This window comes from Lethenteron reissneri, chromosome 39, assembly GCF_015708825.2.
Source record: "Lethenteron reissneri isolate LAM-NWPU_2019-01 chromosome 39, ASM1570882v1, whole genome shotgun sequence".
Taxonomy (NCBI): Eukaryota; Metazoa; Chordata; class Hyperoartia; order Petromyzontiformes; family Petromyzontidae; genus Lethenteron; species Lethenteron reissneri.
In genome coordinates this window covers 3311129-3338884 of record NC_083817.1, presented here as the reverse complement: position 1 = coordinate 3338884, position 27756 = coordinate 3311129, and the positions used below count along the sequence as shown (strand labels likewise).

The 27756-nt window shown below is 46.5% G+C and overlaps 1 protein-coding gene and 1 long non-coding RNA gene across 2 annotated transcripts; both read right to left on the bottom strand.

Annotated features, from left to right (window-relative positions):
• Positions 1-1585: 1585 nt before the first annotated feature.
• On the bottom strand, positions 1586-14723 carry LOC133352028 (uncharacterized). Its single transcript, XM_061567737.1, has 12 exons — positions 14501-14723; positions 13543-13797; positions 12772-13167; positions 11948-12187; positions 11452-11784; positions 10230-10472; positions 8778-8894; positions 8050-8115; positions 5869-5931; positions 5537-5602; positions 5232-5278; positions 1586-4454 (listed from the first exon to the last, which is right to left on the bottom strand). Exons 1-11 carry the CDS (start codon positions 14520-14522, stop codon positions 5253-5255), a joined length of 1827 nt encoding a protein of 608 aa, XP_061423721.1. The 5' UTR covers positions 14523-14723; the 3' UTR covers positions 1586-4454; positions 5232-5252.
• Positions 14724-15742: 1019 nt separating this feature from the next.
• LOC133352048 (uncharacterized) lies at positions 15743-17250 on the bottom strand. Its single transcript, XR_009756249.1, has 3 exons — positions 17057-17250; positions 16576-16911; positions 15743-15978 (listed from the first exon to the last, which is right to left on the bottom strand). It is a non-coding gene; the product is annotated as an uncharacterized LOC133352048 (long non-coding RNA).
• Positions 17251-27756: the final 10506 nt, after the last annotated feature.

Here is a 27756-nt window from a genome sequence, read left to right as displayed (position 1 = left end):
CGTGAGACGCATCGAGGTACGCTGCGAGCACGGGATCAACGAACCGCCGTGGGCATCCAGCAGGAAGTAAGTAGGTGAATTAGAATCATAGCAGATAAATCGGGAATAGGTATAAAGGTATCAGCGTAGGCCAGCCTCGTCGACTCACTGATTTAACATTAGAATTAGAATCATAGCAGATAAATCGGGAATAGGTATAAAGGTATCAGCGTAGGCCAGCCTCGTCGACTCACTGATTTAACATTAAATTACCAGGTATCAGATAATAAATCATTAATAGCGAAGCGTGGTCTCGCGTGATATTGTCGTGCCGTGTGAGCGTGTGGGTGCGCGTGTGTACACTGTGGTTCACCACGTGAGTGAGCGCTGCGTAGAGCGGCGCACGAGTGGGTGTCGCGTGTGTGCAGGTGTGTGCGCTCGTAGTGTGGGTGAAGGGGTCGGTGCGTCCGCAGGTCCCCGATCCGTCTGTCGCCGCCGGGACTCGCGCAGTGTGAGGGCAGCGTCGTTCGCCCCCGACCCCCGTTTAATAGCGCGTGATCCGTGGAGAGACAACGCAGCGTCTGCAGGTGAACGAGGGCGTGCGGCGAGCTTTGCCTCTCACACGAGCTCGCGGAGGGACGGACCAGGGAGGGGAGCCGTCGGGCGATGAGCCCAGCGACGGCAGCAGCTGCTCGCAGAGCAGCGAGGGGTCGGCGCACGGCGGAGCCCCTGCCATAGGCACGGAGCAGGGAGGGACTCCGGGGACCAGCGGCCCCAACATCAGCGCCAAATAAAAAAAACGTTACCACTGTTGTGCTCAAAAAGTAATTTATTGACCTAGAACAAAATACGAATTCATAACTAACATTAAATACCATGAACGTGCTTGGGTATAGAAGAGTCGCCTGACACCATTTGGAACGTGCGTGTTCAATTCGCGTCCGTGCACGTCAAGTCTGGTGGTGTGCGTCCATGCGCCATCCGGCTCCCTGGCCATGGAGTCGGAGGCCCTGCCTGCTCGCGGCTCGCTGCTGTTTGACCCAAGGCTCAGCAGAGCCGCAGGGCCCTATCAGCGTACAGCGAGATGGCACATTTGTCCAGGCTCCAGAACGCCAGAGGCCCAATAAATATAACAGACAAAAACATCTATTTAGAAATATGACTTTATTAATTTTCTATAATTGTTTAAACAAGAATAACATGGCCAATACTAGCTTCATTAAGTGTTATTTCTTACTTTGTTTTAATGTCAGAAAGGGGGCCTCTGTGGGTGCTTTCCATTTGAGTCAGAACAGGGATGACGTGAATGGTTCGCTGGTGAACAGCGCTGCAGGCAGATGGAGCAAGTTCCATGACTTCCCTTGCACAGCCAATAGATTATAAATGCTTGTCATTTGGGTTTTTAAGTACAGCAAAGCAGAATTACAACTTGCTTTACAGCATCAAGTTGAACAATATAACCGAATAAAAATACAGATTTTGTTTTTTTATGAAATACCATGACCGTCCTTTGTTTTACAAGGTAAAAACCCAGACAATTCGTTTCTGTTACAACTGCTGCATTTACAGTGGTATACTTCTATTCAGAAAGACCGTAATAACAGCTGGTAATGACGACTGATGAGCATTTAAATAGCCACGCGTTTTGTTTTCACGTCTTCATATTTGAAGCCCCAGCCAGAAGGATTTCTCATTAAATCGCATTCCGTGTGAACAGCACAGCGCACTTTGTTACTTCTGCTTTTGAACACAACTGAAAGATTACGAACCTTCAGCGATTATTCCAATATACCGAATGTTAAATATGCACAGAACCATCTTAATACTGGATTGTTGATAACTCAAAACGTGAATTTAAATCAAGTAAATAACATCATCGAACTAAAACAATGTTACATGGAAATATACTCGGCTCCAGAAAAGTAACTGCACAGCATTTGGAAAATGTGTATCGCTCATTCATACAGGTCGAGGAGTCTCAAAAATGGACTTCTCAGCCCGTACAGGATTTGCCTCCTTGGTCATGAGGTCAGAGCCCGTCTCTGGACGCTGTTTGCTGCTGTTTGACCCAAAGCTCAGGTGATGCTGCTCCCCGTTGGATCCATTCAATAGCAGCAGCCACCACAGAGCCAACTGTGGGACATTGGGGTGGATTTCTCACTTCAAAAACAAGATTATTACTCGTGGATACTTACAGATATGTGTAAATTGCTCAAGATTACAAACTGGCATCATGTGGTGTAAAATTAAATCCCACGTGTTACGATAAAGAGACACGTTCCGCATCACATTGACACACTTCTGTAATGATGAAGTATGGCCCGTTCGAAGGTTTCTACCAATATAAATGAACACTTTCATCGCAGCCATCTCTGCTTCACGTTGTCAGGCTGGGTACTTGCGTATGAAGTGGTCATTTCACAGTGTCAACTTTAATTTTCATAAAAATATCATGAACAGAAATGGGCAGGGTAATTACTTCCCTTCCCTTGTGTTTCCCCCTGGTGCCGCACATACGTCCCATGCAGCCTTATCTTACACACAACAGGCAGTCACTATTCTACTTGCATAGCAAAAACCTTGAAGAATATTTCATCATTATGGTGTGGTTGATGCATACACGAGACTGCTGGTATTAGTATAAAAATAGATTAATTTGCTATGCACGAACATTTTGCATGCAAACATATTAACGTTACGGTCAAACGCGACTCTATACTCAGCTGAAGGTTTCGAAGCAGTCAGTGTGGTGCCACTCCTGCCACTAACGACAAGCAGGAGTCGCAAGTTCAATAACTTGCCTTGAAAGCATTTGAAAATTATTGTACGGTATATATGGCTTTTTAAGGTACAGCAGAAATAAAAGCGACTTGTTAGCATTATCAAACAATTATGGAACTATACAAGTACAAAATAATCAAATGAAAATGTAGCAATAGTTTGATTAATTAGCATTGTCCTCATCAACTTCACTTGGCCAGGCAAGGACCCGCTGACACATCAAGTCTCCATTAGAAGCGTCACCTGGGCAGATGTACGAAGACAAATAATGGCACAGATGGCAACCACGGATATACTGTAATGCCTATTCTACTCTACTATTACATCCCATGTTTGACGAGTTACATAATTAAATCGGCAGGCAACATTTAAAAATTAGTAACTTGACGACAATTAGTATACGCGGATTTGTACACTGTAATATCAATCACATTGATAACATTTTTTACTGAATGCAGCGGTTCCCAACATTTTCCAGTGTGCGGACCCCTTTTCAACCTCCAAGCATTTTGCGAAACACCACATGCCACGAGTTATTTGAATTTTCCCCGGTGAGGATGCTGTTGTTTATATTTTCCGCGAACCTCCTGCAGTAGCCTCACCGACCACCAGGGGTCCCCGGACCACCGGTTGAGAAACGCTGATAGAATGCATTTCATTTACCCTTTATTCTTTTTGTAAGGACAAGGCAGGTGCATATTGTCATCACATTACATTCTGTGCAGTGATTGGCTCTACATGTCAGAAAGTCGCGACGGTGCGGTTGACCACCAGTGTTGCCAACTCAGCGATTTTGTAAGATCAGGTTTATTTATTTACACGCTTTTATTTAACTCACTTCGTCTGTTGTATCCTCAAAAAATTAATCTTGCAACTCAATTTTTACACACTTCCCAATGTGCTATCGACTGCAAACTTCGTATAAGTATGTCATACTGATGACAACACGATATTCTATCATAAAATACCCAAAACATATTTTAAAACTTTTAACACGTTTTTATTTAACTTACTGTATGTGTTGTCATATCCAAAAATCTTGTAACTCAATTTCAACCGTATTCCCAATGTCGTATCGACTGCAAACTTGGTATAGGTATGTCAAACTGATGACAATACTATATTCTATCATTGAACATTTTAAATATATTTTTTTTTAATATTTTTTACGGCTCTAATTGTCGACGCTCAACTTACGTTGGCTGTAAATCACCACGGTCCCTTACGTTGGGGAATGTCGAAGGAGGGGAGGGGCGAAGGGGGCAGGGGGCGGGGTAGCTCGGACAGTACATTTCATTAAAGCGTGTTTTTTAAAGTATTTTTACATATTTTGTTATTAACCTGTTGAGAACTCAAGAGGCCAGTAGCATCTCGTTTGCAAGAGTGTTGAGGTATTAATCTGCCTGTAGGGGGCGATGATCACTACGTACAATATTAATTGATTTATTTGTTGAGTCATTTTTTTGTGTGTCCCCCACCACCGCTTCACATCAAGAGCCACGAGCAAGCCACTGCCTTTGAAACACCCTTTGGCCTCCACGAACCACTTGTGTGCTCAACGACAACTAAAGCTGGGTCCGGAAGAAGCAGCCGAGATCCCCTGGAGATGCGAGCGACGGACGCCGTTCCCGAGGGCCACCGCTGGGGCTGGGAGGCCCAGACGGCGCCTCGCGGGCACGAGTGGCCAGGGCCCCCTAGCGGACACAAGGAGGCACAGCGTGCGGTACAAACACAACTATGAGACAGCGTTCGACTCTGTCATTGCTATGGCCTTACCAAGTGAATTACAGTCAACTGAGTTGTAAACATCAATAAACATAGACGTAACTTGAACCGAGAAGATGGATACAAATTGAGCAATCATTGGAAGGATGTTCTTAACCAGGTAAAACCTTAACTGCTTTATGGTGTTGCCTTCATTTCCGCATCTCCAGATTTCTTCAGCCTCCCACTCCCAGCCCCGCCTACTTCCTCCCCCCGCCCCAGGCATTCTGTCTGCTCGTCCTCTAAACGCTCTCGCAGCACTCCCCTCCCCCTACCCCCCCTCTCTATCTCTCCCCCCTTGCTGCTTCCCCCCTCTCTTACATATATAGCCTCTTGTTATAGCAGCCCTTGTGCCCACTTCAGCAATTGTTTCTTGCTGTGGTTGTCCCACCTGATAACGGATGCTTGTGTTGCGCCCGAAACGTCGTGATTTAATTTATTTTGTTTTATACCTACGTGACTTTACCGAAAGAACCAAAGAGGATACCAAAGTTGCCCTCGTGGCAATAGGAACGTAATCCCAGTTGTGCATTACAGTACAGTATAACAAGACGCCGTTTTGTGATATCAGTTCTTTTTTCGTCGACAAGTATTTGTATTGTTGTCTTTTAAATTGAATTGTTTGCATCGTATGGTTTAAACTCTGCGAGTTGTATTAATTTCATAGAACAATCAAAATAACCCCAGAAAAAATATACTGTACTCACAAGGCCCGTGCCGTCCTCGCATCACACGTTAAGATTGTCATAAACGTCTGCAACAAACGGAATATGAGTTTACATTCCAGCATCAACAACGTAATAATGACCAAAGTACACGATTAAAAATAGTTGAACAGCACAAGCAAATAAACTCCAATGGAGTGGATGGATTAAATCAGTGGACGTGTCCCTTGGACTCTCAATAAGTTAAGCAACATTGCAGCGCCTGCCGCTGGCGATGTTGTGGTCGATGGCCAAAGTTATGTGGGGCCACGTGGCGCTCTCTGCAGGTCGTCTCGTGCGCCCTCTACCTTCTGCCTCCTTCCGCTGCAGCTTGAGGGCTTGGTAGTGGCCTTCGCGCTCCTGCCGGGGGGCATCTGCCAGCAAGTTGTTTACGTTGTCATTCATACGTCGTTATTTATACGTTGTAATTTATAGATAGTGATGTATACGTTGAAATTTACACGTTGTAATTAATTCGTTGCAATTAATATGTTGCAATTAATACGTTGCAATTTATACGTTGTAATTCATAGGCGCCATCTGACTTCAGTTGACGATCGCAAGCGTCACGTGACAGCAGACATCCTCGTCGTCACAAAGTGCGTGACATAGCGACGCGTGAACAAGTGACAGCTACTACCATTGTTGGTCACCGATGGCGATTCCAGCACTTCGGAGTCGCTTCCTCGCTGTGGATCAGGACCTGTCGTGAAACAAAACTCCACTGTGGACTTCACGGCGATGCCACTCCTCTCGACCCATTAGCGAATGTGAGGAGGCAAAAGCATCAAAGGTCACAACGCGTGTTCTTGTTTTGGCTCTGTTGCCTGTGTAGGGGTGTCAGGAAGGATTCCCACCAATAGGAGGGTTAGTGGGAGGGGTAATTGAGGAGATGTAAGGGGAGAACGGGCGGGAAGAGGGGGAAAAGAGCCAAGGGAAGAGGAAGCAGGGGCCGGGGATCCTTCCCATCCCAGGCAATAAGGGGGCCTGCTACCAGAAGCAGCAGCAGGGGGCCTGGATCGCCTGGAGGACCCTATGGAGGACCGCATGGCCCGGGTGGAGAGGGCACTCCAGGAACTACTCAAGAGGCTCCCTATGGGGTGCCCGCCGGCACCGGGACCCCCACCCCCACGCGTACCACGGGAGGAGAGGCCACGGGACCCGGAGGCCGACCAGCCGGCCGGGCAGGAGCCGCAACCAACCTCGTCACGCCAGCCGCCACCGCTCCCGCCAAAACCCCCAGAGCTAAACACCCAACACGGAGAGCAGGTGGCAGGACGGGCGCGTCGGCTGGGGCCCGTCGACAAGTTCGTGGCTGAGGAAGAAGATTGGGAGGCGTTTATCCGCCAATTCGAGGCTGGCTTCCACGCTCTCGAGCTTTGCCATCCGTTCTGGGCGACGAGGCGCTCTCCTCGTACACCTCCCTTCCCTCGCACAGCAAGACCACGCTACAGGCGGCCTACGAGGCTTTGGGGGAGATCTACTGCCCAGCAGCAGGAGCCTTTAAACGGTTCCAGGACCGCCAGCGAGGGGCTAGAGAATCCCCTTTAGCCTACAGGAGTGCGCTGCTCGTGTTGGCGAGGAGGGCTTTCCCTCGCCTGGCTGAAGAAGCGCTCGAGGACCTTGTGGTCGAGCACCTCATCGCCTACGCTTGCCGTGCTGGCGTTGTAATGCCCGTGGTGACCCTGGGGGAGCGCACCTCGCTGTGGGCTGCCCGGACCATCCAAGCCCATGAACAGGTCATGGTCCGGGCGCCACCCGTGGGCCAGGTGGCTGGCGCGGCGGGGGGGAACAGCCGAGCCGTTGCCACGGCGCTACTGGGTCCGGCGACACCAACTGCCGAACCTGCACCGTCGCCGCAGGCTGCCTGTGGGGCAGCTGGGAACGGACCCCTGATGTCTGAGCCGGAGCCATCGCTGCGGGAAGTGTACGTGGCGATTCGGGGGCTGGCGGAGCAGAGGAACCAGGGGCGCGACCAGCCGCCGCGTCGCTGGCAGCCGCCTCTACAACACCGCGCCAAGCCACCCCGACGGAACGCCCCGTGGGTCTGCCACCGTTGTGGTCGAGAGGGGCATGTGGCGAGGAGGTGCCGCACGGAGCCAGAGGCCGCCAACGCCAGCTGGAACCCGCCGGGGCCGAACACCGACAGGATCCAGGCGAGTGACGCCATCCCGACCGGCCTCTCGGTCGGTCTGGAAAATTACACCCCCGACGCCGCGACCTTACCGGGAGCCTCCTCGGGGTGGGCGCCGTCGGTGTCGGGCCCCGGGCCCCACTGTCCTGGTCGGGGGAAGGAGATTGCGCCGGAGACCGCGCCGGGGATAGCGCCGGGGCCGGTGATCGCGTCGCGACCGGAAGTGGCGTCGCGAACGGACGTGACATTGCGTCCGGAAGTGACGTCGTGGCCGGAAGTGGTGTCACGGACCGCGCCGGGAATCACGCCGGGGCCGACGTGAGGAGGCAAAAGCATCAACGGTCACAACGCGTGTTCTTGTTTTGGCTCTGTTGCCTGCACTACAGTAGCCTGTGCTTCACTGTCAACTTCATGAACTATTTATTCAATGTAGTTATCAGGAAATCTTAAAATATCATGAGTATGATTTCATTAAATCTGACGTTTAAACACAACCGTGAACCTTTAATGGTACAAAGCGTATAGATCAAAGGATATTGAAGTTGTTACGCCAGTTATGTATCCTTGGAAGCCTGAGTCTCAAGACTATTTTTCAAGTGCGTCCTGCAGAGGGATGTCTGGCCACTGTGAAGTACGTGTGTTTTGAATATGGGAGGAAAATAGTGCCGCATAAATGCGGAAACTTACCATCCATCATCATCGATTGCAAGTTCAATGCTTGATAAGCACTGTCTTGCTCTGGCTGAGACTCTGCTAAGAATATGAAAGTGTATTTAATTGAATCGAATTTAAACCAACAGTTAACATTTTGTCTCGCATAGAGTTAGCCAAACTGAACGAGTGTTATTTCCACAAAAAATAAATATACTTGTCAAGACAAAAGGTGTGGTGTACCTATTTGAACACACAGACCACATGCTATTAAAACTGTGGTGGTCAGCACACGTTACTGAATTTCTTTTGAATACCAAACGTTTCATTTTATTCTGGCACGCATTTTAATAGTGCGTTTTCTTCCATTGTCCAGAACTCTTAAAAAGTTTACCAACATTTACACATAGACGGTGTACACGGGTCTCAATGGCAGCTTCTCTAGTGGCTCTCGGCTGGGTCAAAATGAACGAGAGCTGTTTCCCCTGCTAGGAGGAGGCATGGCTGGCAGTGGCATGTGGATGGTCTCACACCTGCACGAGTGTTGCTGTGTGTAGCACACAAGGCTGACAGCCACACATAGAGCCACCGCAGCAATGCCAACATCAACAGCGATCCCAGCCAATGGGTAACCCCTTCCTCCATTAATGAAATGACATGCGGTTGTAGTGACCCTTAAGGGAGCTACGCAACGTGTATTGGGTGTATGGGGTTCATTGTGAGGAATGCTGTTTGGCTGTAGAGTGGTGGGTGGTGCCAATGACCTGCATTGAGCTTCCTTCTTCTGTAGCCCAATACAGCAACAACAGCAGCTCCAGCAGAGAGAAGCACAGCCAGCACCACTCCAACAGCCACCAACACGTACGGAGATGCCCATGGAACTGTTGCGAAATACAAAATAATGCATGAACTAAAGAGACGATAAAATAATTTAAGTAATTTGATAAACATTTTATATTTGCATAGATTTAAAGTAGTGCATTAATATCTATTCAAATGCGTTTCACAGCCATGTAATAGGACGTAACAAGAGTTTTAGGTTCAAATTCACTTTGCCGATCTGCAATGTAACATTGAAAGCCAGTGATTATATCTTATAAACGGGAGCGGTAATTTAGAGAATCAACAAGAGAGCAAAGTGTTTGTTTTCCATGACAAAAATGGGAAGTCTTGTACCTTGTGACATAATCAACTTCATTTCCAACTGCCATGAATGGAAATATCCCTCAAACTGACAAGTGTAAACCCCCTCTGCATCATCATTCACCACTGAGATGGTCAGAGAGAAGTCGTCGTCGTCAAAAGCGAAGGACGAAATGTTTACGTCGGAGTTAAGGTGGGAACTGAATGCAGCGTGAGGTCCGGCTGGGTGAGCCGCGAGTATCGTACGGACTGTGGTGTCACCACGTGGCCTCCAGTACCAGGTGACCGAACGAGACTCATTGGAGGAGCTCCTCCACTCAAACCCAGGGTCAGACTCCATGCAGGGCAACGTGATTCCTTCACCAATTTGAGCCGCGTAATCCCTATGTGCGTTTTGCTCTGCACTTGCAGATCGTGTTAAAACAATGGTTTCATTATCAAACAGGCAGGACGGCACAATACAGCTACATATCTTGCACCTGAAGGTATAAGCATGGAAATTGTGTTAAGCTTACAAACTACTTTCGTCAATGTAACTTTATATCCGATGTGTGTAGTGAGTCCCACACGATCCCTGGGACGGAGGAATCAAGCAGGCTGGAGTAAACACTCCACGCTCTGATTGGTGAGGGCACGGGGAGCAAGGGGATTGCCTGGAACGTTCAGAAGGGAAAAGAACTGGAGGGTTGGGTGAGCGTCAGGTGGGATGGTTAGGCCAGGTGAGGGTAAGAGAGGTGACGATTGTTGGAGACGGAGTGCGATGAGGTGCGGAGCCAGTAAGAGGTTAAAAGAGGGAGTTGTAGTCGGAGTTCGGGGCTTTGCTGGAGAGAGAACGAGAAGGAAGGTGTGGACCCGTGCCATGAAATAAAGACCTTACTTACCTTGTGGATAAAGAAAAGGGCCGGAGTCTTCTTTCATGTGCATTAATTTCATTTTTAATTTAGAATGATTGTATTAACTGCAGTTTATATATATAGGATGAAACTCAACACACTTGATCAGAGTATTTATGTTCAATATGTGATTGCAGTGTTTTTATGATGGAACTGAAGTATGGTGAGATGTGTACTTACCAATTCTCCGCACGTTCAAATTGTACGCTACCTCTGAGATCTCTCCACTCTCCCTATTCAGGGAACACTTCCACAACCCACTCTGAGCAGCCTTCACTTTCACCAACACGAGGCTGCTTTGATGGCTGATCTCAATCCCATTGTGAATCCATCTGACCATGTGTGCATAGGAGTCGTTGGAGAGCTGGCAGGTCAGACTGATGCTCTCTCCTTCTGCTATGGTGTCGGATGTGTTGGACAAAACTAAAGAACACAAAACAAAAATCAATATTTACGACTCATTGATTCAAAATCACAAGCCAAACTAGAGTACAAATCATTCTGAAGTCTGAGGTATGGCTTATCCCTGGTCACGTGGAATCCACAACTGTGATAAGATTCCAGGAGATCGGAGCCTGGAGTCCTTACAGCGCAGTTGAGATAATAGAATGCCTCCTGCACTGCTCCTCTACTCGTGATTACAGCAGCAGAGCACAGAGACTCCAGGGTGGGGTGAAGGTGAAGGGGTGAAGAGGAGACCACGTGGCCACTGATCACGAGAAGCACTGGCCCAGGAATTGTCTAAACCCAAATCCCTCGACCTAAACCTGATTGTGAACGTGAACTCAGAGCAGGACTCTGAATGGCCAACAGCAGCAGTGCTACCCCTAATTCTCACGTGAACTCTCCATGCTGCAACTTGACGGAAGTAAACCTGTTTTAATTATCATGAAATATTGTGTAAATATAATCAAGTACTCTATACATTATCTATTGTGTGATGTCTCTTCAATAATTTGGACTACATTACTGTAATAAAACAAGTGAATGTAATACCAGTGCAACTCAATTTTCATTGAGAAAAGCAATAACTGTAAAAGATATCCGTTCCGCAAGTAAAAAACACGGGGATATTCCCGTGAATGTGGCTGTGACACGACCGTTTACATGATGGAACACTTAGGCTTTCATCTGCAAGGGCGATGGCATGATGGGCAATGAGAATCAGATGATGCGCATCCAATACTGAATGTAACAGCAATGACAGCTTGTATGTGCAGCAGCAGCAGTAACAATCGTTCATGTGAACATAAACTCACTGGCATTTACGTCACAATCATGAACAATACTCTCCAAAATGTCCTTTTAATAAGATGCTGAAACGTGTTAATACTTTTTTGTAACAGAAATTAGTAACCATTATTTATGAAAATGTATATTCTATGACTTAATATTATCTTACCTTTCATTGTGACCAGTTCCATTGTGAGGGTTCCTGTCCTATAGTAGCCAGTAAACTTACATGTGTAAACCCCACCACGTGAAAATGTAACTGTCGACAATGTTAAAGGAAACTGATCTTTATAATAAGACGATCGCGGTGGATCTTGTAGGTTCTGATCATAACCCTGTGTTGTGCCATCATGCGATCTCCATTTCCAAGTGACAGCGCGTGCCAGCTGTGAACGATCTTTCCACTTAAATCCAGGATCAGATTCATCACATGACAAAGAGACCTCCCCACCCTCGTGTATGAAATATGTTTTCACTGCGGGTGCCTTCCCAACATCACTTCCTAAAAAACAGCAGTCAATTAACCAATGCACAGTAATTATCAAAACATATACTAAATGTAAATATGTAATTGTTACATTTGACATAATGTTTAAAATTCAATGTTATAACAAAACACATGAGTTAATAGCAGTACATTTCAATGTATATAACAGTAGACTTACCAGTTGATATGAACTGCAATTTGTACGAGGCAAAGGGACTGTTGTGCTGGTCATGTAGAACACATTTCCATTGTCCCTGTTGAGATCGTTTTACTTTGTTCAGTGTCAGCTCGTTGCCTCGTGAAATGTAAGTGGCACCATGATACCAAACCAGACCTGTTCCATATCCACTGTTTGAGATGAAACAGGTCAATGTGACAGTCTCTCCTTCTGTCACAGAGCGAGATGGGTCGGCTGAAACTAAAGAAAGCAAAAGCAGTAAAACAAACTCAGACATCAGGAGTGACTCCGTGCTCCAGACTCCTCCACTACTCCTCTTGTGGACAAGGCCACATCAGCGACGCTCAGCCAGTCTGGGCGACTTCTAAACTGTCCCCGTTCACCACAGAACTCTGTCCATGTGAGTGCGATGGGTCTGCATCAGCAGGAGACTCTTCTGTTCACAAGTGTGCTGGAAAACATGTGGCTGCACTACACCACAGGCAGAATGTCACGGGCGATGGCTGTGGATGTGACGCCAGTGTGAGTGCCATGGGAAGCCTGGGTTGCCATCTACATGGATCGTGGTACAATCGTCAGTCTCGTGGGATCCCTCGGACGTGCGGTGCTATCACGTTGGAAGAATTCATAATGTACAATTGCAGCAGTGTGTTTTATGCTTGACTAAACTCATTACAGCCATCAAAATTAATACTGTAATATAATTGGTAGCAGTTTACATTCATGGACTATTAGTACAAAATCGTACACTATGAATAATTAAATGCATTCCACTTTTATATTTAAGTGCATATGCTTGTGCAAAAAAGTAAAATATAATTTACCTTGCATTGTGATAAGTTCTCTTGTTAATCTGCTTGTTCTAAAGTAGCCAGCAAAGTGGCAAATGTAGAGCCCAGCATCACTGTAATACACGTTTGAGATTTCAATAGAGAAGTTGTCTTCATCAAAAGCAGGCTTCAATGCTCTTATACTGGAAACCAGTGGTATAGTGGTATTTTTTCGTACATCTCCATTCCGTTGACCAGTTTTCTTAAGATACTGGACAATCGTTGTACTACCACTACCCTGCCTCTCCCATCTCCAGATCAGATCCAGGTCAGAGGAAGGGTAATCTTGCCATTTAAATTCTGGATCAGATTCAACGCATGGCAAAATGACCGTCTGGCCCACAGAAACAAAATAATTTCTGGGGGAAGGTGCCTTCACATCCCAAACATCTACAAAAATATAACAAAACAGATACATTATTACACTTCAAACATTGAAATTACAGAAAAATACTTGACAATTTGAATACTTTTAGTTATTACACCTCCACAACGGATGCATCACATACATCAGATTCATCACACTTATAATATACTGATTGCATTGGTAATACAAATTAAGCATATATTTAAAAGATCACGGTGTGAAATTAAATTCACCAAGGGATTAATTTATTTTGAAACATTTCTGGGACTGCCCAAACCCCTGGACCCCTCCCCTTCCCCCAACTGACGGGGATAGCAAAAGGGAGAGGGGGGGATAAATATTTTCCAGGGATCAACCCCAGACAGCACCAGCTGAAATCAATCCCTGAATATACTTACTCCGTGATGAGACTTTCAAATCGTGAGAAGCAGATGCTTTGTCAGTTTGGGTTTTTACACCACATGTCCATGCTCCCTCTTGACATCGTTTGACTTTGTGTAATGTCAGCACAGGATTTCCTGGGTTCATCTCAATGCCATCGTCAATGCCACCATGATACCAAACCAGACCTGATCCATAGGCACTGTTTGAGATGAGACAGGTCAATGTGACAGTCGCTCCTTCTGTCACAGAGCGGGATGGGTTGGCTGAAACTAAAGAGAGCAAAAGAAGTCAAACAAACTCAGGACTCAGCAGTGACCCCGTGCTCCAGACTCCTCCACTACTCCTCTTGTGGACGAGACCACAGCAGCGACGCTCAGCGAGTCTGGGCGACTCCTAACCGGTCCCCGTTCACCACAGAGACCTGACGGGCTGTGTGACAGGGGGCGGTGTGAGGGGCCTCGTAGCACTGTGTGACAGTTCTGCAAGTAAACACGCAGTTTCACTAAAACAGTATCGCCCGTGACAGGAGTCAATGTCAGGCGAGGTCCAGAAACAATAATTGCCATTCCATGAACAGTTCCGCATGAAATCGCGTGGCTCCACTGGAACACGGGTGACGTCGCCCAGACACCGTGGCACTGACGTGGCACCACAGGTCGTGTGACGTCACCAGAGGGCACGGAATGACAGGGAGAGTCAGGAGGGACTCATCCAATGTCAACATCTCCACCTCCGATTAGCACGGTTGGCTACGTACGGTGCGAAAGACGTTCAATATACATACATTCTGCAGGACTACCTATAATACCAATGTAAGCTTACTCCTTAAACATGCAACATGTTTTACCTGAGCATTACTGAAAATGTGTATTTTAATACCATGGTATGTTATATGAAGGTGTCATTTATCTTGATATAGAAGTTGCACTATTGTATGAAGGTGTTTTAATGATATATATAAAATCACATTACCTTTCATTGTGACCAGTTCCATTGTGAGGGTGCCTGTCCTATAGTAGCCAGTAAACTCACATGTGTAAACCCCACCACGTGAAAACGTAACTTTCGACAACGTTAACGGAAACTGATCTTCATAATAAGACGATTTCGGTGGATTTCGTAGGTTCTGATTAAAACCCTTTGTTGTGCGATCATGCGATCTCCATTTCCAAGTGACAGTGCATGTCCGCTGTGAATGATCTTTCCACTTAAATCCAGGATCAGATTCATCACATGACAAAGAAACATCCCCACCCTCGTGTATGAAATATTTCTTCACTGCGGGTGCCTTCCTAACATTACATCCTATAAAAAAAAAACACAGCAGTAAATTAACCAATGCACAGTAATTAGCAAAACATATACTAAATTTCAATATGTATTTGTTACATTTGACATTACAATTTTTATATCCTTTATATTAAGTTCGCTTGCTTGCTTGCGTGCTTGCTTGCTTGCTTGCGTGCTTGCTTGCTTGCTTGCTTAGGACCGTGCAAATCTTTCGCTCGTTTTTTAACCCACTTCCCGTGATCCAATCGAGCTGACATTTTCCACACAGACTCGTTGTGCGAGACAATTAATGTTCGTGAAAATTTTTTCACTAATTTTACACTTCTTAGGCAAAAAAATTGTATTTTACATTTATTCAAATACAACTCATTCATGGCTTTGGCTGAACGTCACAGTGTAGGAGCCCAGAGCGTAACCCCTCCACAGGCCGTGGCGGAGTAGCGCAGTTGGTAGCGCCCTCGCTTCCCATGCCAAAGGTCGCGGGATCGATCCCCGCGTCCTCCACAGGCGAATATATTTTTAAATCCTTTATATTAAGTTCGCTTGCTTGCTTAGGACCGTGCAAATCTTTCGCTCGTTTTTTAACCCACTTCCCGTGATCCAATCGAGCTGACATTTTCCACACAGACTCGTTATGTGACAATTAATTTTCGTGAAAATTTTTTTCCAAAATTTTACACTGTTTAGGGAAAACAAATTAATTATTTAATTACCAATTGCTTAATACTGGCAGACAATCATCTGACCCATAGGTGGCAGCTATCTCAAGCCAGAGGACGAGAAGACTCTAGCCGCCACGCATATAAAGGATTTATAGTGAAAAACTTTGTTTTTACGGGTTTACTTGTTTAAATTCAATATAATAACAAAACACGTGAGTTAATAACAGTACAATTAAATATATATAACAGTAGACTTACCAGTTGATCTAAACTCCAATTTGTACGAGGCAAAGGGACTGTTTTGCTGGTATTGTAGAAAACATTTCCATTCTCCCTGTTGAGATCGTTTTACTTTGTTCAGTGTCAGCCGATTGCCTTTGTCAATGTAAGTGTCACCATGAGACCAAACCAGAACTGTTCCATAGACAATTTTTGAGATGAGACAGGTCAATGTGACAGTCTCTCCTTCTGTCACAGAGCGGGATGGGTTGGCTGAAACTAAAGAAAGCAAAAGCAGTAAAACAAACTCAGGACTCAGCAGTGACTCCGTGCTCCAGACTCCTCCACTACTCCTCCTGTGGACGAGACCACAGCAGCACCGCTCAGCGCGTCTGGGCGACTCCTAAACGGTCCCCGTTCACTACAGAGACCTGACGGGCTGTGTGACAAGGGGCGGTGTGAGGGGCCTGCAACAGTACCAACGTCTCTTGTTGCACTGACACTCCTGCAAGTAAACGCGCGGCTTCGCTAGGAGAACGCCGAACAGGACTCCCGGTGCAATGCCACCGTGGGAGCGATAGGAAGTCTGTGCCGTGTCACCTCCACGAGTCGCAGTGCCACGGTGAGGCAGAGGACGTGAGGCAGCGAGGACAATCTACCGATGGCATTGCAGTGGAAGGGCTCGTCACGTGCAGTACCAGCGCCACGCATCGCTCTCGTGTAAACTCTTTGCAGCGTTTAAACCACAACTTGTTCTTGACGGATAAAATGTGATGAAAGTATATCACGATTAAAAATGTACAACAAATAATCATACATTTCACTTTGAAGTGTAGGAAGGGTGCTTGTGCAAAATAGTGTAACACATTTCTTTACCTTCCATTGTGATAATTTCCATCATGAGACTCTCTGTTCCAAATTCCCTTTCAACCAGGCAACTGTAAAACCCAGCGTCACTGTGCTGCACATTTGCGATTCGGATAGAAGCCCTATGTTGATCAACATCCTTAGTAACTGTTATCCTGGCCTCTCCTGAGTTTGTTAAATCGATCTCGGTTGCTCTACCGCCTTCACCACGCCACCAGGTGATAGATCTGATATTGGGATTGTCGTACTGTGTCCATCCTGGAGTGGTTATGTCACACGTCAAGGTGACTTTCTGTCCCACAGCAACAAAATACCTTCTGGAGGGTGCCTGTAAATAAGCACTCGCTTCAAAAGTGAAACGACAAAACGGCAAATTATACATATTGAACACTCCAGTACGGTTTTTCAATGTGCGGTGCGAAACAAGTTGAACGTACATACTGTACGTAAACACAGTGTGGTGTATAACAGCACGTGAATAATAACTCACTGATGCGGGACAAGATGCAGATGACAACACTCATCCACACCGCACGCCTCCTCGTCCCCGTGTCCATGGCACAGATCCACGGCGCCGTCTGCTCAGTTCTCAGCACGCACCACGTTTTATGTCGCTCCTGCTGCCGCCTTCAGTTGAAGAGTCGCGACATCCCACCCACAGCTCGCTGAGGTTTCACTTCCAACCACAGCTGCCACACCAAACCTCAGCCTCTCTCTCGAGCACGAATTCATCATCACACTTCCTTTTACTGTTTCAACGTCAAATAAAAAAAACGTTACCACTGTTATCGTGCTCAGAAAGTAATTAATTTACCAAACTAAAATACGAATTCATAACTAACATTAAATACCATGAACGTGCTTTTGGTATAGAAGTCGCCTGACGCCATTTGGAACGTGAATGTTCAATTCGCGTCCGTGCACATCAAGTCTGGTGGTGTTCGTCCATACGCCATCCGCCTCCCTGGCCATGAAGTCGGAGGCCCTGTCTGGACGCGGCTCGCTGCTGTTTGACCCAAGGGTCCGCAGTGCCGCAGGGCCCCATCAGCGTGCAGCGAGATGGCACATTTGTCCAGGCTCCAAAACGCCAGAGGCCCAATAAATATAACAAACAAAAAAATCTGTATTTAGAAATGACTTTATTAATTCTGTATAATTGTTTTAACAAGAATAACATGACCAATACTAGCTTCATTAAGTGTTATTTCTTACGTTGTTTTAATGTCAGAATGGGAGGGGGGTCTTTTCTGCTCAGGTGTCCCAGGGGTAAAGACATCTAAACCCGGCCCTTCTCCCTGCTCACACGGTCATTGTTGCTACTACCAGACCCTCTGTGAGTGCTCTCCATCTGAGTCAGAACAGGGATGACGTGAATAGCTCGCTGGTAAACAACACTGCAGGCAGATGGAGCAAGTTCCATAACTTCCCTTGCACAGCCAATAGATTATATATGCTTGTCATTTGGGTTTTTTAAGTACAGCAAAGTAGAATTACAACTTGTTTTACAGCATAAAGTTGAACAATACAACCGAATAAAAATACAGATTTAGTTTTTTTTTTATCAAATACCATGACCTTTCTTTGTTTCACAAGGTAAAAACCCAGACAATTAGTTTCTGTATTTGTAGTGTTATCAATAACAGATAAATAAACTTCTTTAAGGCACACACTGGTTTATTGTCTTTCTTTCGACACAGTCCCTATACACACACAGAGGGATATACGGTTCCCTCACCTGTAGCCTAAGGAGGTACAGCCTCCGTACCTGGCGTGACCTATACACGGGTCTGGCTGCTAGCCTAGGGAGGTACAGCCTCCGAACTGGCGGGAGCTACACACAGTCTACCCGCTACCCTAGCGTCCTCCGGCTGGGACAAAAGGGCAGGTTAGCTTGACCCACCGCTGGCTCGGTGGGTCCCCTGACCACTGGTCGCGCAGAGCCTTAGCTCTTAGAAGAGCTGGAAGGCTGGGAAGCCAGGGTCCTGCCAGCCAGGACTTATTCTCCCCTTGACCGCTGGAACACTGAGCCTTAGCTCTTAGAAGAGCTGGAAGGCCAGGGAGCCAGGGTCCTGCCTATTCAGGACCTATTCTCCCCTTGACCGCTGGAACACTGAGCCTTAGCTCTTAGAAGAGCTGGAAGGCTGGGGAGCCAGGATCCTGCCTATCCAGGACCTATTCTCCCCTTGACTGCTGGAACACTGAGCCTTAGCTCTTAGAAGAGCTAGCAGGCTTGGTCCAGGGTCCTATCTTCTTCAGCCCGGGCTTTGGTCTTCGTGTGAGGAGAACTCCCGCGCGCTCCCCACGCTCGCCCTTTTATACCCGTTTGTAACGGTCTTTATCCAATCCCACGCTCCCTCGTGGAACCTTCTTTACAATCCGTCGTTTCGATCCTCTTTTACCTCATCTGACCCCTGGCCGTTGGTCTGGCGGGAATTTGTGTTTACGATCCGCTCTCACCTCTCCCTGACACCCGGCCATTGTCCCAGAGCAGTAACTCTGCATTGCCCCTCTGATACATAGTGGCCCCGCAGGTTACCGAGTAGAGTGTGTCTAGCACCTCTACACACTTATAGTGGTAGACTTCTATTCAGAAAGACACTAATCACAGCTGGCAATGACGACTGATGAGCATTTAAATAGCCACGCGTTTTCTCATTAAATCACATTCCGTGTGAACAGCACAGCACACGTTATGTTACTTCTGCTCTTGAACACAACTGAAAGATTACGAACCTTCAGCGATTATTACAATATACCGAATGTTAAATATGCACAGAATCCATCTTAATACTGGATTGTTGAGACTCAAAACGTGAATTTAAATCAAGTAAATAACATCATCGAACTAAAACAATGTTAAATGGAAATACTCGGCTCCAGAAAAGTAACTGCACAGCATTTGGAAAATGTGTATCGCTCATTCATACAGGTCGAGGAATCTAAAAAAATTACTTTTCAACCCGTGCAGCATTTTCCTCCTTGGTCATGAGGTCAGAGCCCGTCGCTGGACGCTGTTTGCTGCTGTTTGACCCAAGGCTCAGGTGATGCTGCTCCCCGTTGGATCAATTCAAATAGCAGCAGCCACCACAGAGCCAACTGTGGGACACTGGGGTGGGATTTATCAGTTCAAAAACAAGATTATTACTCGTGGATACTTACAATTACGTGTTCATACACATATAAAATAGCCCAGATCTGTCCTTCTGTGACTGTGATTAACGCCCCCGGATTGGTTGAAGTGCGTCACGTGACCGCGAGCAAGCAGCCAACCAGAGGTGCGCCTTTCCAAAACATGTACGCCCCCGGATTGGTTGAAGTGCGTCACGTGACCACGAGCAGCCCAATTCGTGTTGTTGTGGTGTGCCCTGCACCTCTGGGGCCCGAGAAGCAGCAACATCACGGCCACAGCACCGGAGACGCAGCCACGGAAAGCTGACGGTCGATCCACACACACGGCTCACTCATACACACAGCTCACTCACACACAATCACTCATACACACAGCTCACTCACACTCACACACAATCACTCATACACACAGCTCACTCACACTCACTCACACACAATCGCATGCAGCTCAGAGGAGACGGGTGAGCAGAGGTCACAATCGGGTACCCGATACCCGTACCCTACCCGATACCCGGCTACCCGTACCCTGGTGCGGCTGGGTACGCGTACGGGTAAGCCGTGAGTCACTGGTGAGTAACCGTTTGTCACTCATTTCCCAACGTCTTGTCTCTTCTCACAATTCAAGTTCCTAGAATCAACCCACCCGCGCCTGCAACATGGCTTCATCCCAGAGGTCGCAATCGGGTACCCGTACCCTACCCGTGGCCCGGCCGGGTACGGGTAGCCGGGTATCAGGTAGGGTACGGGTATCGGGTACCCGTTTGCGACCCTGGTGCGGCCGGGTACGGGTAAGGAATCAAAACCCGTTTGCGACCTCTGCGGGTGAGTCAGAGTGGGCAGAGCCGTGCTCCGTCCACTGCTGCCCTGAGGGACCCCCGTGCTCTCCACTGCTGGCTTGAGGGAGAGCCGCGCTATCTCCACTGCTGCCGTGAGGGACGCACTCTCTCCACTGCTGCCGAGGCAGAGCCGTGCTCGCTCCGCTGCTGCCCTGAGGGAGAGCCATGCTCTGTTCGCTGCTGCCATGAGGGAGAGCCGTGCTCTGTCCATTACATTAGTACTCGAGTTTTTTTGGTGCTTTAATCCACTGCTGGATGAAGGCCCACCGCACGCTGTGCGAGTGGATCGTAAGAATTTACTTGACCAGTCTGTTGGGGGCCGCCACACACCGTGGTTGTTGGGGGTGCCGCAGGCGGCCCCGCACAACCATATACGACCTAGTTACTCAATATTGTCAACTGGCGTTGTGGTCTAAAATTAAATTCCACGTGCCGTATCACATTAACAAATGAATGTTTCCTTTTAGACCATTTGTTACACTTCTGTAATGCTGTTGGTTTTTTCGGTAAAGTCACGGAGGTAGAAAAATATAAGTAAAATAATACAGGGTGTTTTTAAAAGATTGATCCAATTTCAAAACAGGATATTTCACGATGGCAACTTGTTACAATTACACAAAAAGTTACAAATGGTTTAATGAGTTATCAAGTTTTACTAACCATTTTATAAATGCTCTATGTGCCCTCCACCTGCTGTATGGACAACATTGAGACGATAGTTGAATTCTTCCTAAACGCCTCTCAAAGTGTCTTTTTCCACTGAAGTCACCGCTGACGTGATGCTGTTTTTGAGGTCATCCAGATTCGTCGCTAATGGTGGCACAAAAACACGGTTTTTTACGTATCCCCACAAGAAAAAGTCACAGGGTGTGATGTCTGGGGATCTTGGGGGCCAAGAGTGTAGCGCCAAGTCTTGGGGTCCCGTGCGACCTATCCAACGTTGAGGCAGTGTGTCTTGTGAATGACTAGGAGCTGTTAGTGCGCTGGGAGAGGCATCTAGCAGTAATCCTTTGAAACTCTATGCCCCGCCCTTTCAAGTGGTAAGAGTTTCATTCATGGGCGGTTCGTGGTTGCAGAGATAAAGCGATTTCAAGTCGGGTCCATCTTTTTAAACACCCTGTATATCACCACGTTTCGATCGCAACACATGCGTTCGTCATCAGGAAGAAAAAAGAGGGGGACAGCTGCTGAAGCAGACTGTTTTAAAAGGTTTAAAATGGATGTAGCCCAAGGGTCATAAACGAAGTGGGTGAAGCTGGTGATGTTAATGTGAGAGATTAGCATGTTAATGTAAGATCGGAGAGTGGCCTCCACGAGGCAAGCGCGTCAACGCAAGAGAGCCACCGCAACAGTGGCCATGCCAGTGAGACACACAGCGCATAACACAGTAAGAACCATCGATACATCTAAGGCAGCAAAGGTGGCCATGTTAGTGAGACCCCAGCCCGGTAATGCAAAGGCATCCCACAGGGCAATGCAACTCAGAGAGTCGGAGATAACAGCCACACGGCAGGAAGGATGGAAGCATCACAGCGTGTTAAGACTTTACCTGGTTAATAACGTCCTTTCTATGATTGCTCAGCTTATACCCATCTTCTCAGTTGAAATTGTTTCCGTGTTTATATATCTGGATGGCTTCATGGACAAATCTTTAAAAGGTAGCCCGAAGGTTTGCAGAGTACCTTGGTCTCGGAAAAACAATATCGTGCGAGCCCACCGCGTTATTACAGTGATCAGCCACGGTAGAGTTATTGGTTCTGCCATGTTTCAAATCTGCCTTGTGTTCGCGAACACGGTCCGAGACATGTCGTTTCGTTTCCCCAATGTAATTGCTGCTGGAGACGCAACTTAGTTTGTAGACACCAAGGTAATGCATGTCAGAAATGACATCCTTCACAGATGGGCTCAAATCACGGATTTTGTGTACTGTATTGAATCGGACCTGGATCTTGTGTTTGTTTAAAAATTTGGAAATCATTTTGGTAGCACCTGGTATGTATGGCAAGGTGATGGTTTTGATTGGGTCCTCAGATGGTTGTCTCCCCATGGTTGGGGATACAGCTTTGCGGATTGTGCGGTCTGAGTATCCATTCATATTGAGGGCTTAGTGTACGTGCTCCAGTTCACTGGCTAGGTGGCGCTGGTCGGAGATGCAGTGGGCCCTATGGTGTAGTGTTTTGATGAGGGAATTCTTCTGGGCTGGATCGTGGTGGGAATCAGGCTTTAGATAGGAATCCGTTTGGGTGGCTTTCCTGTAGTCAAAATGTCCCAACGAGCCATCAGGCCTCTTCTCGATCAAAATATCCAGGAATGGTAGCTTGCCATCATTTTCCATTTCCACGGTGAATTTGATGGATGGGTGTATGGAATTGATGTGGTTGAAAAATTGGTTCAGTGCTGGCTGGCCATGTGGCCAGATGACAAAAGTGTCATCGTCGTATCTCTTCCACAGGGAAGGACATAGGGTGGATGTCAGATCCAGGTCCGATTCAATACAGTACACAAAATCCGTAATTTGATCCCATCTGTGAAGGATGTCATTCCTGACATGCAATACCATGGTGACTACAAACTAAGTTGTGTCTGCGGCAGCAGTTACATTGGGGAAACGAAACATGTCCCGGACCGTATTCGCGAACACAAGGCAGATTTGAAACATGGCAGAACCAATACCTCTGTCCGTGGCTGATCACTGTTATAATGCGGTGGGCTCGCACAATATTGTTTTTTTTCCGAGACCAAAGTACTCTGCAAACCTTCGGGCTACCTTTAAAAGATGTGTCCATGAAACCATCCAGATATGTAAACACAGAAACAATTTCAACCAAGAAGATGAGTATAAGCTGAGCAATCATTGTAAGGACGTTATTAACCAGTTAAAGTCATAACTCGCTGTGATGCTTACATCCTTCCTGCCGTTTGGCTGTTATCTCCGACTCTCTGAGTTGCATTGCCCTGTGGGATGCCTTTGCATTAACAGGCTGGGGTCTCACTAACATGGCTACCTCTGCTCCCTTAGCCTCGATGTATCGATGGTTCTTACTGTGTTATGGGCTGTGTGTCTCACTGGCATGGCCACTGTTGTGGTGGTTCTCTTGCGTTGACGCGCTTGCCTTGTGGAGGTCACTCTCCGATCTTACATGAACATGCTAATCTCTCACATTAACATAGCCACGTCCATGCCCTCATCGAGGAGGCCGCTCTCGGGTCTTAGATTTAGATGCTAATTTCTCACATTAACATCACTAGCCCCGCCCACTTCGTTTATGACCCTGGGGCTACACCAATTTTAAACCTTTTTAAACAGTCTACCTCAGCAGCTGTCTCCCCTCTTTTTTATTCCTGATGACGAACGCGTGTGTTGCGATCGAAACGTCGTGATGTATTATTTTAATTTAATTTTCTACCTGAGTGACTTTACCGAAAGAACCAAAGAGTATGGATTTCTGCAGTCATTAAAGCTTCAAATCACTTCTGTAATGATGAGGCCAGGCCCATTTGATGGTTTCTACAAAAATAAAAAGAACACTTTCATCGCAGCCATCTCTGCTTCACGTTGTCAAGCTGGGTACATGCATGTACAGTGGTGATTTAACAATATCAACTGAAATTTTCAGAAATATATCATGAACAGGAATGGGAAGGGTAATTACTTCCCTTCCCTTGTGTTTCCCCCTGGTGCCACAAATATGAAATGAGTGGTCTCCGACGCGGTAATGAGCTAACTTGTTTATTTCATAAAATCTCGGTACAGCCACGTGTCTCCGTCTTCCTCCTTGCGGCTTCCACTCTCTGCGTAGCGACACTGCCCCACGCCACGTGGCGCTCACCCGCTCTCCAGCTGACGGTGCGCTAAGGGGCCTTCCCGAATCCTCCCTGGTGGAACCGCCTCTCAACTTTCACCCAGGTATAAGGCCCACTATGGATAAGTATGGCTGTAGAATGGAATACATGCCCCATGAATAATCCAGGCGATGGTGCTCTCATTACACATACATCCCATGCAGCCTTGTCTTACACACAACAGGCAGTCACTATTCTACTTGCATAACAAAAACCTTGAAGAATATTTCATCATTATGGTGTGGTTCGTGTATATACATGAAACTGAGGGTATTAGTATAAAAACATATATACATTTGCTATGCACGAACATTTTGCATGCAAACATATTAACGTCCAGAATACCGTTTCAACGTTACTCTCCTGCGACTCTGATCAGCAGGAGGTTTCCAAGCAGTGCGTGTGGTGAAACTCACCAGTAGCACAATCACAGGCACGAGTATCGGCCCCTGTCTGAATGCCCTGCATCATGGAACGATTCACGCTGAAAGACAGGCAGGGGGTAGAAAGGTCAATAACTTGTCTTGCAAACATTCCAGTTTGGAAATTATTGTACGGTATATATGGCTTTTTAAGGGATAGCATAATGCAAAGCGACTTGTTAGCAGTATCAAACAATAATTCTGTAGCTAAAAAGTACAAAACACTCAAATTGAAATATTGAAAGTTTGATTAATTTGCATTTTCCTCATCAACTTCACTTGGCCAGGCAAGAACCGGCTGACACATCAAGTTTCCATTAGAAGCGTCACCTGGGCCAAACAGGTTTCAGGGCAGCAGTGCAATCCAGCCCAGATGTACAAAGACAAATAATGGCACAGATGGCAACCACGGATATACTGTAATGCCTATTCTACTCTACAATTACATCCCATGTTTGACGAGTTACATAATTAAATCGGTAGGAAACAATCTGAAATTAGTAACTTGAGGACAATTAGAATACGCGGATTTGTACACTGTAATATCAATCACATTGATAAAATGTTTAACTGAAAGAAGCTGTTCCCAACATTTTTTCTCTTTTCAATCTCCAAAGCATTTCGCAGACCACCACATGCCACGAGTTATTTGAATTTTTCTCGGTGAGGATGCTGTTGTTTTTATTTTCCGCGAACCTCCTGCAGCAGCCTCACCGACCACCGCTGATAGAATGCATTTTATTTACCCTTTATTATTTTTGTAAGGACAAGGCAGGTGCAAATTGTCATCACATTGCATTCTGTGCAGTGATTGGCTCTACATGTCAGAAAATCGCGATGGGGCGGTTGACCACCAGTGTTGCCAACTCAGCGATTTTGTAAGATCAGGTTTATTTTAATTAACCTGGTGAGAACTCAAGTGGCAAGTCGCATCTCGTTTACAAGAGTGTTGGGGCATTAATCTGCTTGTAGGGGGCGATGATAAATACGTACAATATTAAAAGAAGTTGAATATTAATCGAGTTATTTGTTGAGTATTTTTTGTAATTTGGAGTTTTGATCCTGAAATCTGTTACGTAATTGCCTACTCCAGCGAATGTCAAGGAATCTTTGACGGCCAATGTGAATCACTCACAGTTATAATCAGGGCAGCCAGTGGCGAAGCACTGCTCTAAAACGGTGAATGTCCTACGAGTTTCCCTGGGTGAAATGTTTTACCAAAGTGACATGTGACTATCTGGGATGACGGCATTAGACAGGTTTAAGAGCAATTCCAGCAATGCATCAACGATTTCTGTATCAGTTGTCTACCTTTAATACTTGGCAAATTGTCTCGTGATGTAGTCAATGACTTTAGGACATTTAGCGGCCGGTGTGAGGTTCGTTGGGCGACTTTCCGCTTCAAGGAGTTGGAATTACTGCTGACCACGTCATCCTGTGCTCACGTGTGGGGTAGCAGCAGCAGCTGCTGTCAGAGAAGTGGCTGCACGGATTGTCTATGGCCTACACGGACACAGGATACACCTGCACTGGCACTGCCGACACAAAAAATGTAATATTTTTATTCAGTAAAAATGTTTATTTTACCAGGTAAGGCCCACTGTGCTAGATAGTTATTTTTCATAGGCAACCTGACCACAAATTATTGCTCAACCAAGAGGCTTATCATGTTTCTAAATATGGAGGTGAACCCCAAGACACAAATCCACACTACTTGGGAGAGAGATACGCAAACTCCAAATAACAGGCTTCAGGGTCGGGATCGAAACCCACGACCTCCCGCATACCAGGCGAGGCAGTTAACATCTCGCCACCGCGGCGCCCCGCAGACACAGGGAGACGTGAGCAGGCACAGATGTGTCAAGATGAAGGAGGCAACCTTGTAGGGTGGACAATTTTGATGTAAGAAACCAGGGCCATTTGAAGTGCAAATGCATCTAGAACAGCAAGTTAAATAAGTATAACCCGTAAAAACAAAGTTTTGCACTCTAAATCCTTTATCTGCGTGGCGGCTAGAGTCCTCTCGTCCTCTGGCTTGAGATGGCTGCCACCTATGGGTCAGATGATTGCATTGCACCATTAAACAATTGGTAATTAAATATTTAATGTTTTCCATAAACAGTGTAAAATTTTGGAAAAACATTTTCACGAACATTAATTGTCTCGCACAACGAGTCTGTGTGCAAAATGTCAGCTCGATTGGATCACGGGAAGTGGGTTAAAAAACGACCGAAAGATTTGCACGGTCGTAAGCAAGCAAGCACGCAAGCACGCAAGCAAGCAAGCAAGCGAACTTAATATAAAGGATTTAAAAATGCATTCTGGCCTTGTGGCAAACATTCCTTTCGATGTTCCTACGTGGCCCTGATGTAGATGTTGCCTTTGGCAGAAACACCATCGCGGCTGATGCTGCACCTGCACGCGTCACCTGTAAGTGGGTTGACACAATCCATTGCAATTTAGTAACTACATAACTACATTAACCCCCATGGGCTCGCAGTGATGACAACCACTGCTCTGATTTAAAGCTTTCGTGACTGCAGGGATTCATATTATTGGTTATTTCGGTAAAGTCACAATAAAATTGTTTTATAATTATATTATTTGGTTGTTTCCCTTCTACGTGACTTTACCGAAAGAACCAAGAATATGAACCACTGCTCTATTGAAGACCGAAACAGGAGGATTTCTCCACAACTCTGGCTAATCGCCTGATGATGCTCGTTGTAATTGTCAGCGAAACGTCGGACTTGAATTGTAAATGTTGCGGGTTTACTCTCCAACACGCCGGTGTGCTGTACTAATAACTAATTGCATGGTCTGTTTACGAAAGACGTCTGCTTCTTTTTCATCTTCCGCAAAACTTATCTTCTATCTTCCGGAAGACGTCTTCCGCATCTTCCAGAAGAAGTCTGCTTCTTTCTCATCTTCCACAAAACTTATCTTCTATCTTCCGGAAG

Bases quoted from the DNA above. Each gene is read 5' to 3' on its own strand.
- LOC133352028 (XM_061567737.1), bottom strand. From the start codon at position 14,522: ATGGAACTGGTCACAATGAAAG. The intron at 13,168-13,542 runs GTAAGTATATTC...ATATTTTTGTAG, and splicing joins TTTGAAAGTCTCATCACGGA to ATGTTTGGGATGTGAAGGCA. The intron at 5,603-5,868 runs GTAGTAGCTGTC...ACTTGCTGGCAG, and splicing joins GCCATCGGTGACCAACAATG to ATGCCCCCCGGCAGGAGCGC.